General features: G+C 42.1%; 2 protein-coding genes across 10 annotated transcripts in view; both read left to right on the top strand.

Annotated features, from left to right (window-relative positions):
- brat (tripartite motif-containing protein brain tumor) overlaps window positions 1–17925 on the top strand; it is a 393821-nt gene that overhangs the window by 308940 nt on the left and 66956 nt on the right. The window lies entirely within an intron of this gene.
- On the top strand, window positions 12346–17742 carry LOC149897063 (uncharacterized). Its single transcript, XM_090117026.1, has one exon. It carries the CDS (start codon window positions 12346–12348, stop codon window positions 17740–17742), a length of 5397 nt encoding a protein of 1798 aa, XP_089973152.1.

The raw sequence follows: 17925 nt of genomic DNA, 5'->3' as shown, positions 1-17925 counted from the left end.
GCAGGACAGCGATAGCGCGCGCGGCGCTGCGCGACGTTGCCAGTTACCACTTCTATTAATATAAACAAACACTCGAGTCAACTTCAATGCTCGCGCGCGATTCATGCAATTTTCTAATTAAAATTATAAAATACGTGTTGAAATAGCCTGTACTTATCAGTATTACTTGTGAGTGTTAAAATGAACAATAATTATAATGTGGCGTTCATTAAAAAGTGTGATAAAACGTTACAAATTCGGCTTGAATGTAAAGCTAAGGGACCGCCACGGCCTGAACTTGATCTTACGCAAAAATGTACGACAAAAACGAAAACATATACGCGTGTGTTTAAATCTGAACAATATGTGAAAACACCGTGGTTGTGTGGTTGTGATGAAAGCAACAACAGATATTTACGAATGTCTTGTCGCTTTAAGTTATAGATATTTTTGCACACCAAAAAGAAAGACGTATGTATTTCCTTTATAAGTAATTTTTTTGATAAATGTACTGCTTTACACCATGTATTTTCAGTGTTTTATTTCAAGTGAACACCCATAAAATTTTGTCACGAGCCGCCTCTGGTATCCAGGATTACCGAAGGATCAGATATAATACTATTATTTCGTTTTTCCATGAAATTCTTTATTAGCAGAACTGAGGTTAGGATATCATCACATTTCCTGTAGGATTTATCTGGAAAAATGTTGATAATTCATAGTCAATGAATGTAATTCTGACTTCTGCAAAACAATATGGGTGTGATATGAATGGCAATACATAAGCTACAGGAATGTACTTATTATAAGGGAACGATGGGAAAAATGTACGATCAAGTACAGAAAGAGTGGGCCGATATTTTCCCTTTCATTTCAGAGAAGGACACAGGCTTTGTTAGCTTTTGTGTACATTAGTAAATTATTACCTTACTAAATAACAAGCCAAGTAACATTTGTCTCAACTTACCTTAATTAACACAACGACGAATCTCCCATTAAAACATGTCAATATAAGATAATTAATATGTTAACTTATTCATAATTAGAGTGGCGGTGAAGTTTTGACGTTGCCTGTATTAGGGTTGACTTAATATGTTTAATTACTGGTAGTTGGTACGCGACGAATAATGTTACCTAATAATATTGTTTAGCTTTTGCCCTGGGTTACTCCGGTGGCTAATTATGGGCAATAATGCCTAGGTAAGCTGTGGTATTTTAGTAGTCATTTCGTTTTATATTTCGTGCTGTTCAAGAAACAAAATCCTCGGAAGATGGTTTACAATTCTCTAATAATTCCTCTAGAATAATGTACGAGAATAGCTCTAGAATAAAAGGTGATCAGCATTATCATGGCATTAAATAGCAGTGATAATGTAAAGAGTCATTAGAAGCTTCAGTTACTATAAATTACCTAATCACCATATAAATGAAGTAGTGCACTACATCTATAGTTGTATTTCACTTTGGTATATAGAGGTATTTTTCGCCAATTTTTGGGAATATATCAAATTCAGACTTCGTCTTTTAGGTCCAATATAGAACAATCCTTCGTATCCAAGTTATTTAACAAAATTCCACATACTTTCGTCACGTTCTGCTATAAAGACTAATAAAATATGAAACTGTTCCACAAAAAATGGTTTATGATCTCAAGGTCACGTGGAACCGGTATTCTCTCGTGGTTTCGAGTTAATGGCGGTAGAATTAAAAATGTACGTCGTCGTTCATAGTTGAATTAGGCATTATGTACGATGTCTTGGGATTTGTTTTAAAATTACTGGTGAGAATAATTTTATAGATATAATTTAAAGATAAGATGATTTAAGTATAAATTATAATAATTTGCCATAAAATTATTAGTGTGATAAAGCTGATAAGATATAAGGCATTCTATGATGTTATTTACAATAGAATTTCATTCGACTAGTATTTGATTTTCTTCGTTTACATAGACTGAACTAAAACCTCGAAAATATTAATCCAACATGAATAAATGAACAGTTTTGCGCTTTGCACGTAAAACAACAGCCACCTCTAACGTCACAGTAAGCTAATATGGAATGGGCTTGGTCAAACAAAACAACAAACCAAGACCAAAATTGGATTGCTTTCCCATATTCAACAAAGATTTATTCATCATTAATTCATCGGACGTGGCCGTTTTGAACACTGTACAAGCGTGGTCGCGTTGTGATAAACGTCATCATTTCGGTAATGGTGATTTGGCTTTGTTAAAAGCATTTTTCAGTAGTAATGCGATATATGCGGATTAAGCTTCAATAATGTTGAGCTATAATAATAATAGCATATAGTTATGGATCTATGTGATAACTGATGTATTTTTTATATTTAAAATCAAAGTACACCATATTTTTTTAACACGCTTATATTATTATTATCTTCCGGTATCTTTTTACATAAACATAAAGTTTATATCTAATATAATTATTATGTAAACAATGAGCTCACACATTTAAATTGACAATATTACCACATACTTACAACTTTACTCATTACCATCACATCTACTTGGAAACTTCGCTGCTACGAAAGTACGAAACTCATAGTCATATACGAACCGGCCGTTTCTCATTTATCCCGTTTAGCTCAACTCCAACAACATCGACGTAATCTATACTCGTTATGATCTTGATAAGGCTACGCACCCCTTGTAATAACTCCGTCAAAAGCCACATTTGTATAACGTAAAGTTTGACGTTGACAATCTCGTTTGCAAGCGAGTTAACCGCTTATTAAACTGTTGCTAGGCGGATATTTCAGTCCTTAACGAATTACTTGGTTTGACGGTAATTATGGGTATGCGATTTCAGCGGATAGAAATGTATTTGTTTATTATAATCTAGACGTTTCGTTAAATGGCATGTTATCAGAATTACTGTGGCTAGTGACTTGCGGACCATTTTTCCAAAGGAAAGTAATATTTATAAAGATTTTCAGTACGTCTTTTTTTCATCAACATACCCCCAAAATAAGTGTGATAAATATCGGATTTTATAACCAAATCTATTTTATTTTACACTAGCGGTCCGCCCCGGCTTCGCCCGTGGTACATATTTACGTTTTCTCTACATAAAAACCATCCTCGTACTTCAAGGAATATAATAAAATAAGAATTATCGAAATCGGTTCAGCCGTTCTCGAGTTATGCGCTTACCAACACATTTTGCGATTCATTTTTAGGGTTCCGTAGCCAAAATGGCAAAAACGGAACCCTTATAGTTTCGTCATGTCCGTCTGTCCGTCTGTCCGTCTGTCCGTCTGTCACAGCCGATTTACTCGGAAACTATAAGTACTACAGTGATGAAATTTGATGGGAATATGTGTTGTATGAACCGCTACAAAAATATGACACTAAATAGTAAAAAAAAGAATTGGGGGTGGGGCCCCCCATACATGTAACTGAGGGATGAAATTTTTTTTTTCGATGTACATACCCGTGTGGGGTATCAATGGAAAGGTCTTTTAAAATGATATAAAGTTTTCTAAAAAACATTTTTCTTAAAGTGAACGGTTTTTGAGATATCAGCTCTCAAAGTCGTAAAAAGTATGTCCCCCCCCCTCTATTTTTATAACTACGGGGTATAAAATTCTAAAAAAAATAGAGGTGATGCATGCTAATTAACTCTTTCAACGATTTTTGGTTTGATCAAAGTATCTCTTATAGTTTTTGAGATAGGTTGATTTAACTGTAATTTATTATATTTGCTGCTACGGAACCCTTTGTGCGCGAGCCCGACTCGCACTTGGCCGGTTTTTTATATATAAGAAGATATATTTATTTTACATAAGTATCAAAAATATAACTTTGCAGTGCATTGAACGTTATTATGAAAGTTATTTTTAGTTTTTATTTTATAACGCACTAGTTGAAATGTCGTTAAAGTGTTGTGTTGAGTCACAGCATTCATGTAATGAAGACCTCCCGTAGATTTTATAGTCGGGGAGCTGGCGGGATATTTCATAAACCCATCGATGTTTTCCTTATTCTTGGGATGAGATATTATTATCGTATTGAGTCATTTTCATTCACTAATTTTAATTCAAATATTTAGTGAAATATCAATTAAACCCAAGTTTTATAATTGCGCAGTTGAAAAAATAAAGTATGAATATTAAAATCTTGTTACACCTAACAAATCGAGATATTCAATTCAAAGTTCCAAACATACATTCTAATATATTTACCGAAAAAGTGTTAAAGTTGAGAGCAGATAAAACAAACAAAACGCCAACTAGAGCTCGGTCTACGTCTGCTATCTTTAGGTATATCCCTTTATTTTTATGACCCCCAGTAAACTTAACGCATTCCATGGCTCTTATTACAACGCAATTAGGTTCAAATTGCGCTATTTAATTTGTACATGGGTACCCACATTGTTCTTGCGTAGCGTCCGTTAAAGATTTTACGGTAAAGATAAAAATTGTTGAATTCAAATTCTAACAATGACTCACGAGTTAATTGTAACAATATTTTTGTTGCTATGGCTTTTTTTATTATGTAATTCTTTTAGTTGTTACGCACGCTATGCCACTCCCTTTTTCTTCGACGCAGTTGGGAAAATTACCTAGTCGGAGTCTTATATCAAGGTATTTACGATCTTGATGTAATTTTGTAAAATAGTTAATTTACTAAACGATTAGTATTGAAACAATAATTTTGATTTTTACAAAAAATCTGAAGGTGTGCGATATATTTTATGCAATTTAAGGTCACACACTTCTATACATAAATATATTTTACTGTTTAATATCGAAATATTTCTCGGGTTTTATTAAAACAAATTATTAAAGGCAGACGCGGTTATTCATAACGCTCAAAACAATACATTAACCAAATTGCGATTTTAATCCGTTGTAAAGTATTTAATGAGGTTTAAACTGAAGTTAACAAATACTTAATAGTCCATTTAAGTATTAGTTAGTTGATTTATTCGAGATTACTTCCCTCTGGACGTGTTCGGGCTTTAACGTTATTTTGTGATAAGCTGATTACAAACCGAGCTGTTTATGGTTTATAAAAAAAACTTACTTTTCACGCGGAGTTATAAATTAACTAAAACCTTCCTCAAGAATCACTCTATCTATTTAAAAAACTCTTCAAAATCTGTGACGTAGTTTTAATGATGTAAGCATACATAGTCTATATGTATCATGTTGTGTTGTAAAAATGTTAGACTAAAGAAGAGGAATTCTTACTTATATGATAAATCAACGCTGAAACAGAGATGTAAATGTACTTTATAATATATTAAATATTAATGCTGACATATTAATTATATAATATAATAACGTTTTGTTCTCTAGTATTAGAATATGTTCTTATTTTCTTGTGTATTAATCTTTATGAACTACATTTCCCGTCACCACCGTAGCGTTTTACAGCCTCGTAAGTAATCAGCCTAACGCATTTCAATCCGTATCTTGCTGTAATAACATTTACTACTGACAATTTCATTATGTCGCCGGCGTGGGCGTATGAAACATTTAGGGTGCACTCACACACATCAGTCACCGTCACGGCACCGATGACTGATCGGTGACGGTTTGTGTACGTATCCACAAACACCAGTCACCGTCATGTTGTCCGTCAGTCACGTCGCCGGTTTGACTGAATCATTGAACACATACATCAGGTTAGTCAGTGATTAGACGTGTGTCACGCTAGAGAACATGTAGCAATTATTGACGGTAGCACGACGCTGACTGAACTGAGACGTGATGGCACCGGGTGAGTGGGGATAAAAGTATGATACATGTATGGAAAGATTATTTGACGTGCCTGACCGGTGACGTCACTGATAGATTTCGTGCCGGCGACTGTTGTGTGGGAACAGAGTCATACTAGAACTATTGATACATATTTTTTTTTAATCCTGTCCGGTGACGTGCCGTGACGGTGACTGATGTGTGTGAGTGCACCCTTAGCAGATATAGGTCAACGGTATGGGCTTGATAATTATGCGACTTTTAATGTATTAGAAATGCATGTATTTTCAAGAGGAATACGTTGTATCATGTATGGTAACAAATCCATGTTTTTATTTTATTTTATAAAATAGGCAGACATTTGACCACTCTGATAGAGAGCGGTGACGCGGTCTAAGGTGGTAAATCATGTCTATCATGTTTCTCTGATTTTCGTGAATTCTATACGACAATATGGATTAGATTCTAATTAAGGAGGATTAAAAGATAAAATATTAAATTAAAGTAAATTTGAAAAAAAAAAATCGACGCTAATACCGTCTTTTGTACGCCAAACGAAATGTTCAACACAGTAGATTACATTTATGTAAATAACAATTCATTGGAACACAATTTACACATTCAATCGAAATTAATTGAACCATGAACACTAAATGGTCCGCTAACAAATATAATTTCGTAACAATTCCGACAATTCGACACAATTTATTATACATAATTATTAACGGTGTGAATAATTTTAACCGAATAGTGGCAGTTATAGGCAAAGCTTTGACACTTGTGTGTTAAATTGATAACTTTGAATTTAGATTATTAAAGGGGAAGATTAGTTTGTTTATCACGATTTAACTAAAAAACTTCTTGGTCCATTTTTACCGCGAAACTTGCCTAATATTTTTATTTTTTTCCTGCGTCAATAACTCAAAAGCAATAAATAATAAGCCATCTGTGGAAATCGGTTTTACGCGCGATGAAATCATATTTTGAAAATTAGTCGCTAATTAGACTTATTACATAAAGATTTATTTAAGATAAGATAAGATAAGATAAGATACTCATTTAAAATCTAATTTTTACAATTCAAATTCAAATTCAATTCAATTTTACGAATCTGACAAAAAAAAAAGCAGTTTTCGGTGCATTTTGCGGCAAAATGCATGCGGTTTCTGACTTGATGGAGTGACCTGCAGGTGTACTTCGAAGACTGCTACTGGAACTAATAGACGTGTTTAGAGCTAGGTGTGCCGTGGAAAATTTGTCTTATGCTAATCTGTCGAAAATGATCTTGGTACATTGGACATTTGAAGAGTCTATCATAGAAGTTAAACTCATACAATTTATCCAAATCCACAATGTAAAATTTAGAATAGCGGTCATAAAATATAATATCTAGTTCATCACGCACTCCATTAACAAATTTAGTAATTTTACATCGTTCGTTTATAATATTAAATGACGCCATTAAACCCTTTAATGCCCACAGGTCGTAGAAACTTCCAGATAAATTATGGAAGCTAATTTCGTAATAAAATTATAAATTTTAACCAAAGTTCGAAGTTGACCATTCTATAGCGAACAAAGCAGGGTGCTTTTGTTATAGGAAACAATGCTATATTGTGGAAGATGAATGTAACGTTACATACAAATTGTTTGGACGAAACCTTTTTATTGGGATCGTATTTATTTTGCGGGTATTGTTCGAGACGTTTGTTTCGGATGTAATTTTTGTTACGTTGAAATGCGATGGGATTTTCGATTGCTATTTTATTTGGGACTTTGGACGTATAATCGCGAGTATTAAAAAAAGCCAAATTATTTATGCTTTCTTACAAATGAATAATTTTACCGTTTTGTAACTTGTAACATAATATTTTTCCGTCATTTTGGTCCCTGCCAATTTGTTTCATCGATCGACGCTAGATGGCGTTGTATTTACAAATTCTGGAACATTCTAGAACTTTTGGGAGAGACTTTATGATAATTATTAATAAATTAGTAGATTGTTATTGAAAGTAAACATGTTGTTGTTCTAACATGTAATTGACTTATAGTTAATCTTAATATATATAAATCTCGTGTCACAATGTTTGTCCTCAATGGACTCCTAAACCACTTAACCGATTGCAATAAAATTCGCACGCCATGTGCAGTTCGATCCAACTTGAGAGATAGGATAGTTTAAACATGTAGGTACCACGGGCGAAGCCGGGGCGGACCGCTAGTTAAAATATAGAAATTTATTTGATATGATGTTAAATGTAAGTTTACTTATGAAGAGTTTTACATAATATGCTGATTTTAATAATTTTCTTTTCCAGGTAAGTACGAGTAGTTTGATTAAAATATGAAGAGTGATAAAATGATCGCAAACATCTGGTGAGCCAAATTTTCTTGTAAGAAATAATAATTGCCTTCAAAGAAACCAATAAATAAACTACATAACTACATAAGTATTTATTACTAAATAACTGGTGAAGTTTAAATAACAAAACATTAATATGATACATCAAAGTCCTCTAGAACTGCAATATATATTTTTGTAAATTTTAACACCTAATCAATATAACAGTTACACGTACAATGTACATACCTTACAAAAATACACTAAAATACAGAAACATGTAAGTAATATTTGACTACCTATGTTATGTTTAGTAATCGCCTTCCAACACGTTTTAACAGCTCTAAAACCAAATTTATTACACAGATACTTAGCTTGATGGTCAATCAAGCTATTCGCAACCTAAAAAATCAACCAAATTCGTTCGATAACACTTTTTAACCGCATTAAAGCCGGTCAGAACACGGCGTCATAATAAACAGACGCGCCGGTGCGGTGCACGGGGGGGCGGGTCCGTAGCGGTCGCCATGACAACCGCCGTGTGTTTACCTCGCTGCATCGATCGGTTCCTGACTTCCTGTTTACAAGGCGGGAATTCAGATCTTTGTGTAAAGTTTAGGCTAGTTCCCGTTTTCCATGGTCACGGCATCACGCGTGAACGGGTGGACCGATTTCGATAATTATTTTTTTATTATATTCCTTGAAGAACGAGGATGGTTCTTGTGTAGAGAAAACGTAAATATGTACCACGGGTGAAGCTAGGTATCTTGGAAACGCTAGACTTGTTGAAAATTTGTTGGTAGGTAGGTAGTAGGTACTTAGTATTTGGGGTTTTGATCGGGAATAAATGGTAATTGACTAATTGGTAGTTTGTTGTGTTACAACATATTGTAATTATTTGTAATAAGTAAGGACTTTTGTAAAACGACGATTTCAGTCTGTAGTCTGTAACTTACTTTATACATTCATAATTTTAACAAAATATTATAACTTATAAGGACTTAGGTATATCTAAAATAAAGTACATTTCGTACAAGTTATAATAGAACATAGAACAGTGTATTTTTGGAACTAAAAGTTAAAACAAAAATCTGATAACTTAAGTAAAAAAGATAATTAATATTTTTCCTAAAATAACACAATCATTATTAATTACGCTTAACGACAAGAAATTTCCAAACATTTTACAGTACCTTCCAATTTCAGCGAATCCATCGATATTGACAAACGAAAATAGACATTAAATTCTATCTATTTATATAACACGTTAAGTTCATAATCGCGTGACATTTTGCTGTGTAATTGATAAATGGATTTGTATGAATGAACGTTAAAAATGATTCAAAAGCTTTTGAATTCTAACAAAATATTATTTGTTTCATAGGATTGAATGATTCGCTAATTCGAGAAAATCGTTTGTATTGAAAATTTATTGAGTTAGTTGAAACAAAATGTATATGGACGAATTGTAAAGAGTTATTGGATTATATTAATTGAATGAAAACGTTGATTTCGTATTAGTAGGATAATGTAGGTACCTAATAGCACATTAAAAAAATAACAATTTTTTTTTTCGACTAATGGATACACCGAAATGTCCTATCAACATCATCGCTTTTGTCAAAAAAAATGAATAAATTGTAGCTAAACGTTAGGTTTTAAATTAAATGTATAGTTTTGAAAATTTAAACGATAATAACGCAGAATCATGTAATTTCAGCCAATCAATCAAAACTGTTTTCGATAGCTTATTTTCATATTATTTAAAATATTTGCTTCGATAAATGCCAGACTCTTTAAGACCACGATCTTTCCGAAGTCCAACATAAAATTTGATGAAACATCTCCAGGCTTGTTAAGTTAAAGCCCAATCAAAGGAGGAAATTGCAAAGTTCGAGAAACTTCGATAGGTTTATTTACAAGCCTTCCGTGTTCTGTTCTGTTTCTCTTATTAATATATTAGTTTACCTTTCATCTTATGTCAATGGAAAATGCACTTTGTTAATTGGACTGAGGGTTGAAATCCTCTCCTTATTTATTACTAGCTTTCTGCCTGCGGCGCGGCATCGCCCGCTTTGTCTAAAACCTAATAAATTAAATACCTTCCTCTTGAATAACTCTATCTATTATATAAAACCGCATCCAAATCCGTTGCGTAGTTTTAAAGATTTAAGCATGCAAAGGATCTCTTTGGAAGATAAAATAATAACAATATGTTTTTAAACTTTAAGCCGGCTAAAGTACCTAAGTATCTCAATCTTCAATTTTACTTTAGACGTACATTTTTGAAAACAAATATGGCTTTATTTGTACGGTAAAATAAACGTATCAATAGATAAGTTATCCAACAAAGAACTGAAGTAAACAAAGCAATGGAAAAATTCACAAAAAAGCCGGAAAAAATTAAAAATACATTAAAAAAACTCCGTAAGAGGATAAATTACACAATATAAATAACATAAGAGGTTGTCTTTCTAATAAAAGAACGAAAATCTTTTTTCCTTAAAGAAAAGTTCTTTAGCAATCAGCTTCATGGGCCATCCAAATTTTATTACGATTTTGTTTTTAACTCAATATGCTATTTCAAAGTTGAAATACGGTAACAATGTTCCCAGACTCGATTCGAGTTAGAAATATAATTATTTAGGTAACACGAATGTTCTAGACATCTAAGTTTATTTTTATAGGTCATAGAAAGGTTTGAATTAAATTTGTAGGTAATATTTTTTTTGAAATTAAATAATTTAACGGATTATAGGCGTTTTGTTCATTGTATTATTAACCCGACATTTTGAACACTTTTCGATCGCGGTCACATACTGTGGCTTATACCTATCCTGGATTTACACAAAGGGTGCTTTTTCCGGAACTTCTAGTTTACGCCAATATTACACCATGATAAGGTGCTAAATATAACACTATTCAGTTGACTAGACTTCCTTAGGATCTGGAGCAAAACCGTATCCTCGGCCCGAATGATGCAAGAATATCGAATGACCGACATCGATATCGCCACGAAACACAACACTAAACGGAAAGACTGTTGCTTATGTAAAGTAGTGATGTGCGGTCTATCGATACCATGTGTGAAAAATTAAAAAGGTTATTAGCGTTATTTTATGAAGATAGTCTCTTTGATTGTAATCTTATTATGATTAATGGTATTTAAATTGCTCCCATTTACGATGTTTAAAGACGATTGATACTTCGACGTTTAAATATTTTTAATAAGGTAATTGAAATTGATATATAGGTATTAACATTCCATGTTACCTTATTGTTGATTATAAAATAAACCTAGGCCTTACACACAGCAATTCAAATAATGAAAAAGCAAGTCTTATATAACAAACAATAAAATCGAGATACAAAGTTGTAAAGGACGAGTACACGCAGGCGGTAACGGGGCTCCCCGCGCAGCGGCTCCACGTGTATGAGGCGGAATATTAACGCTGCACGTGGCAGAGAGGCGCACCGCGGTTTCGACGAGGCGCACCGCGGTTTCGCCTATCGCGCTGTACTGAGTACGCCACGTGCATTGCGTTTACACGTGGAGGAGGCGTGGCCTAGGCGGCACATACAAGACAGCCGCCGCCGCTTTTGGATGCCGCCGCCGCTTTGAGTCTCGCCGCCTTTTGGATGCCGCCGCCGCTTTGTGCCTCGCCGCCGGGCGGCCGCTTTGAATCTCCCCGCCGGCGACGCATATAAATAGCACGAATTTTCTAATGGAGTTCAGTTCGAGCAAGTGCTTATTACAGACAAGTAGTTAATAAGTAATAGTGATTAGGAATTGTAATTGTAAAGAGAAAATATATGTACTTATGTATGTCGAAGGAAGGGTTTTATTTCGACTACGAACCCCAACAAACTTATACAGTCCACAACAACGTGTGGTCCTTCGATCGCCGGATAACAACGTGTGACCCTTCGATCGCCGAATAACAACGTGTGATCCAACGAGCACCGGATACTTCAAGGAAGAAACGCTGCACGTGGAAGACCAGATCCTGCCGAAGAGAGGTACACATCGGCAACGAGCTCACCTTCGAGGGACGAATATCGGCAAACCGGTAACGTTGGTACTAGCCTGCTGGTGTTTTTGATCGTCACCAGGCGAGTCAGGTACCTACCGACGGGGCCGCGCTGTTGGTACTAGTCCAATAAGGTGAGTCGTAAGGTTTTTTACGGGCAGACACGGGCCGCCAGTGGTGACCTAGTGGTACGCGCCGGGAATCAGGGGTGCTGGTCAGCGGAACGAGTCTGCCAGTATAAGCCTGCGGTGCGTCACCTCTTTAGGCATGGTGGTAACCCGCAGCCAGGGTGACGCTGTGGAAGTTGAAGACCGGAGCCAGGAGACAGAGCGTGTGCGGCAAGAACGAATGCGGCGGCTGGTGCTGGACCCGTTAGCATCGCCGTCTGACGCACGCTTGACGTCAGCCACAGACACAATGGAGATCCCGCCGCAACCGCGACGGCATTCGCCAGCGAGATCCGCTAGATCGGTGCGGTCGTCGGCGAGTACGGCGCGGCGGATTAAGGCGGCGGAATTAGAAGCGGCAGAGCGACTCGCCGCTATCCAGAGAAAAGAACTACAAATTGAGAAAGAACTAATAAATAAACGCTTACAGTTCGAGGTGTCCGCCATACAGGAAGACGAGGACCTGCCGGAAGATATCGTCACCGCGACAGAAGAACGAAACAAGGTGGACGAGTGGCTCCAGTCACATCCTGTGCCGAAGGATGACAGACACCAGCGATCCGAACTAAGAAGAGGAAGATCGCCGACGCCGACCAGACGAACAGGAATAGAGCAGCTGGCGGCGTCCCTAGAAAAGATGGCGCGACCGCGCCTACGCCACGCGGACCTTCCTATATTTTCAGGTGCGATCGAAGAGTGGCTGCCGTTCCGAGCAGCCTACCGGGACACAAGCAGCATGTACCAAGTGTCCGACGCAGAAAACATCCAGCGGCTGCGTACATGCCTGAAGGGGGAAGCAAGGGACGCCGTGGCAGCGCTGCTTCACACTGCTTCATCGCCTGAAGCAGTCATGAAAACCTTGGAGCAGTGCTTCGGGAGGCCCGAGATAATTATCGACAGGGCCATGGAGGACCTGAGGAAGCTGCCGCGACCTGGAGCAGCGGCCAAGGACATCAACAGCTTCGCTGTGAAGGTACAGAACGTGGTATGCATACTTCAAACCATAGATAGGAAAGGGTATTTATACAATCCTATGCTAGCAAGGGAGATATTGGACAAACTAAGTCCGCACCTGCGGTCCAGATGGTGCGACTATGCATATTCACAGGAAGGAACGGCAGATCCGGAAATTGTGGTGCTGTCCCGCTTCCTGATGAGAGAGGCGGACCAGGCGCTCCGCTACACATACGCGCCGACGAGCAGCACTGCGCCAGCGCGCAGAGACACCACGGCAGCAGCGGCAGCAGCGGCAGCGCGACCTGCTCCACCAAGAAGGAAGTCGGCAGTATACGCCATAGTTTCCAGCAGTGGTGATGAAGAGGAGAAGAAAGAAGAGAAGAAAGAAGAGAAGAAAGAAGACTTCTGCCTGTGCTGCGGGCGCGACCACACCATGGTTGCCTGCCCGCGCTACGCCAAGCTGTCGGTGGATGAGCGGTGGGCGCTGGTGAGGGAAAAGGGCGCCTGCTTCAAGTGCGCCACGAAGAGACATCGGCGCATCTACTGTCGAGCGAAACCATGCGGCGTGAACCAGTGCCGCCGCCCGCATCATTCATCACTGCACGACGTAAGAAGAGAAGAGCCTGCTGCGTCGACCAAAGAAACCGTCATGGCGGTTGCTGACCGCGCAACCGCACCGCCCCGCGCCGTCCTGCTGAAGATGTGTCCAGTCACCGTCGTCGGCCCACGGGGGGAGGTATCGACGCACGCACTGCTCGATGAGGGCTCCACCATCACCCTCATTGATGAGGACCTGGCGCAACAGATCGGCGCCGAAGGTCCCGCCACGCCGCTCCGCATCCACGGGGCGAACATGGAGCAGATTGAAGAAGGAAGTCGACTGGTGACTGTGCAGCTGCGGGGGCAGAGCGACGGGACACTACACGACCTGCGCGCCCGCACGATGAAGAAGCTACAGTTGCATCAGCAGTCCATCCCGGGTTCCCTGCTTCGGTACAGACACCTGCGCGACATACCGGAACATGAGGTATGTTACGAACAAGCACGCGCGGGAGTCCTGGTGGGTACCGACCACTGGGAGCATATCGTGACAAGAGAACTTCGGACGGGCGGCGCCGACGAACCTGCAGCCTCCAAGACAAATCTCGGCTGGGTGATACATGGAACAACGCCGCGTCGAATGATCGTCGAAAGGGACTGCGTGCTTCACGTCCGAGAACAGCAGCAAGCGGACCTACGGCTGCACAACCTGGTGGAAGAACACTTCAAGATAGAATCATTGAACATAGCCAGTAGACCGCGCATAGGTGAAGCCGACCGACGAGCAACGTCAATCGTCGAGATGACTACGAAGAAGACGCCGGGCGGGTATGAAATCGGCCTGCCATGGAAGAGAGATAATGTCCGCATGCCGCCGAGCTACAATGCCGCGCTGCGGAGACTTCTGAAGATTGAAGCCAAGATGGACGCCGCGCCGGAATTCGCAGCCGAGTACACCAAGCAGATGAACAACTTATTTGAGAAAAGGTATGCGGTTCCATGCGACGGCAGTGAAGGCGAGAGCAGCGTGTGCTGGTACCTGCCGCATTTCGCTGTGACCAATCCCAACAAGCCAGGGAAGCAGCGATTGGTTTTCGATGCGGCAGCCAAAAGCCACGGGACTTGTTTAAATGACGAACTGCTTGAGGGCCCAGACTTGCTACTATCACTGCCGGGTATATTATTTCGATTCAGGGAAAAGGCAGTGGCAGTCACGGCAGATATAGAGGAGATGTTCCTACAAGTAAAAATAAGACCCGAAGACCAGCCAGCGCAGCAGTTTTTATGGAGGGGGAGCCGACGCGACACGCCGCCACAGCACTACAAGATGACGTCCATGATATTTGGTGCAGCGAGCTCTCCGTTCATGGCGCATTACATCCGTAATCATAATGCGCAGCAGCACGCAGAACAGTATCCAATGGCGTTGGAAGCGATAACGAAGAGCCACTACATGGACGATCTGGTGGTGAGCTACGCCGACGCGGAGGAAGCCAGACAAGCAATCGAAGAAATACGGACGGTGCACGCGGCGGCAGGCTTCAAGCTACGAGGATGGAACGCCAGCGACAGGAGCGTGCTGAGGGACGTGCCACGAGAACTGCACGCCAGCACACCAACGCAGCTGGGAGGAGCGCAGCCAGCCCCAAAGATCCTCGGGCTAATTTGGGACGCCGAACAGGACGCGCTAGGATTCAACACAGCAATGAACAGGGTACCGGTGGAGGTGCGAGATCGCAAGCGCCCGCCAACCAAGCGCGAAGCATTAAGTGCGGTAATGTCAATTTATGACCCACTAGGCCTCTTAAGTTATTTCACCATCCGTGCTAAAATCATATTGCAGAGCCTGTGGCGCCTCCAAATTTCATGGGACGAACCAATACCTGAAGAAGAGGGCGAACAGTTTGCGGGCTGGCTGGCGCAGCTGGAAGCGGTCGGCGCGCTACGTTTGCCGCGATGCTACGCAACGGACAACGTCGAAGACATCGAGCTGCACGTGCTATGCGACGCCAGTGAACAAGCGTATGCAGCCGTGGCGTACTGGCGTATGCGGCGAACGGACGGCAGCGTACAAGTGAAACTCGTCTCAGCGAAAGCGAAGGTGGCACCACGGCGCGCGCAGACAATCCCGCGCCTAGAGCTGCAGGCGGCGGTGATCGGCGCCAGACTCGCCGATCAGATAAGAAGAGAGCACAGGTATGACATATCTCGTACTTGGTTTTGGACAGACTCATCGACGGTGGTGCACTGGGTGCGCAACGATGCAAAGAGATACACGCCGTTCGTCGCGCATCGCCTCGGTGAGATTGGAGAACTAACACAAAGGGAAGAGTGGCGGTGGCTGCCGACTCATGAAAACGTTGCCGACGACGCCACCCGCCTAAGTTTCACCACGGGACATGATCGATGGTTCCAGGGTCCAGAATTCCTGACAAAGACGGAGGACCAGTGGCCCACGGAGAAGGAACTACGAGAAACTACGGACGAGGCTGATATACTGTATGTAAGCGAGCTGCCACGGAAGATGGAATGGCTGCCGGATCCAGAGCGCTTCTCCAAATTCCGCACACTGGTGGGAGCAACAGCAAGGGTGCTCGCATTCATCGACATACGCATCAGACACACGGCGACGAGACTAGAATGTCGCCACCTGGAGCAAGCCGAACGACTGCTGGTGCAGCGCGCACAGAACGACAGCTTTGGAGAAGACATAAAGCGAATCAAGGACGCGCGCCCCATCAGCAGATCCAGTAGACTGTACAAATTGGACCCGGTAATGGAAGACGGCGTGCTGAGAGTAAGGGGCCGCATAAACGCAGCCACGGCACCCGACACAATGAAGAAGCCGGTAATCCTCGACGGCCGGCACAGAATAACCAGACTAATAGTGTTACAGGAACATTGTGCCGCCGGACACGCCAACCGCGAGCGCGTCACCAACGACCTGAGGCAGCGCTACTGGGTCATCCACCTGCGGCCTACAGTGCGCGCCGTGGAGAAGAACTGCGCGCTGTGCCGAGTACGCCGAGCAATGCCGCAGGTCCCAGCCAAAGGGGACTTGCCGCGCGCTCGCCTCGACCCGTTCCACCGACCCTTCACCAACTGCGGGGTCGACTACTTCGGGCCAATGATGGTCAAGATCGGACGAAGAAGAGAGAAGAGATGGGGCGCGCTGTTCACATGCCTGACATCGCGCGCCGTGCACCTGGAGCTCGTCGCATCTCTGTCAACGGACTCAGCCATCATGGCGCTGAGAAGGATGGCAGCTCGCAGAGGGTGGCCTCGTCTGATGTACTCAGACAACGGTACAAACTTCAGGGGCGCCGATCAAGAACTGAAGAAGGCGTACAACGAGTGGGCGCCGGCGCTACAAGAAGAAGCGCTGCGCCACCGGATGGAGTGGCGCTACATACCGCCGGGTGCGCCGCATCAAGGCGGTGCATGGGAGCGGCTGGTGCGGTCGGTGAAAACCGCGCTCGGCGCGACACTACGGGAGAAGGCGCCGCCAGAAGAGGTACTGCGGACTCTACTCACCGAGGCGGAGTTCGCGGTGAACGCGAGGCCGCTGACTCACGTGAGCGTGAGCCCAGACGACCCCGAAGCCCTCACGCCCAACCACTTCCTGTTGGGCACCTCAACGGGACTGCCGACGACGGGGCCGTGCGACGAAGCAGACCGACGGACCTGGCGCGCCAGCCAGGCGCTCGCCGACCACTTCTGGCGCCGATGGATCAAGGAGTACCTACCGACGCTCGTGCCACGGGGGGAGGCGCGAAAGGACACGCGCCGCCTCGAGGAAGGTGACGTGGTCATCATCGTGGACCACGTCTTGCCGCGCAACACATGGCCCATGGGGGTCGTGGTGCGCGTTCACGCCGGGCCGGACGACGCTGTGCGGGTAGCCGAAGTGAAGACAAAGAGCGGGATCTTCAGACGCCCCGTCAGCAAGCTCGTCGTGATGAAGGAGGCTACGCAAGCTACGCCGGGGGGAGGACTGTAAAGGACGAGTACACGCAGGCGGTAACGGGGCTCCCCGCGCAGCGGCTCCACGTGTATGAGGCGGAATATTAACGCTGCACGTGGCAGAGAGGCGCACCGCGGTTTCGACGAGGCGCACCGCGGTTTCGCCTATCGCGCTGTACTGAGTACGCCACGTGCATTGCGTTTACACGTGGAGGAGGCG

Source organism: Colias eurytheme, chromosome 26, assembly GCF_061535395.1.
Source record: "Colias eurytheme isolate Ceu_HAF_F1 chromosome 26, ilColEury1 Martin Lab GWU primary, whole genome shotgun sequence".
Classification (NCBI taxonomy): domain Eukaryota; kingdom Metazoa; phylum Arthropoda; class Insecta; order Lepidoptera; family Pieridae; genus Colias; species Colias eurytheme.
The sequence above is the reverse complement of the archived record's forward strand: the minus strand, read 5'-3'. Positions and strand labels throughout refer to the sequence as shown.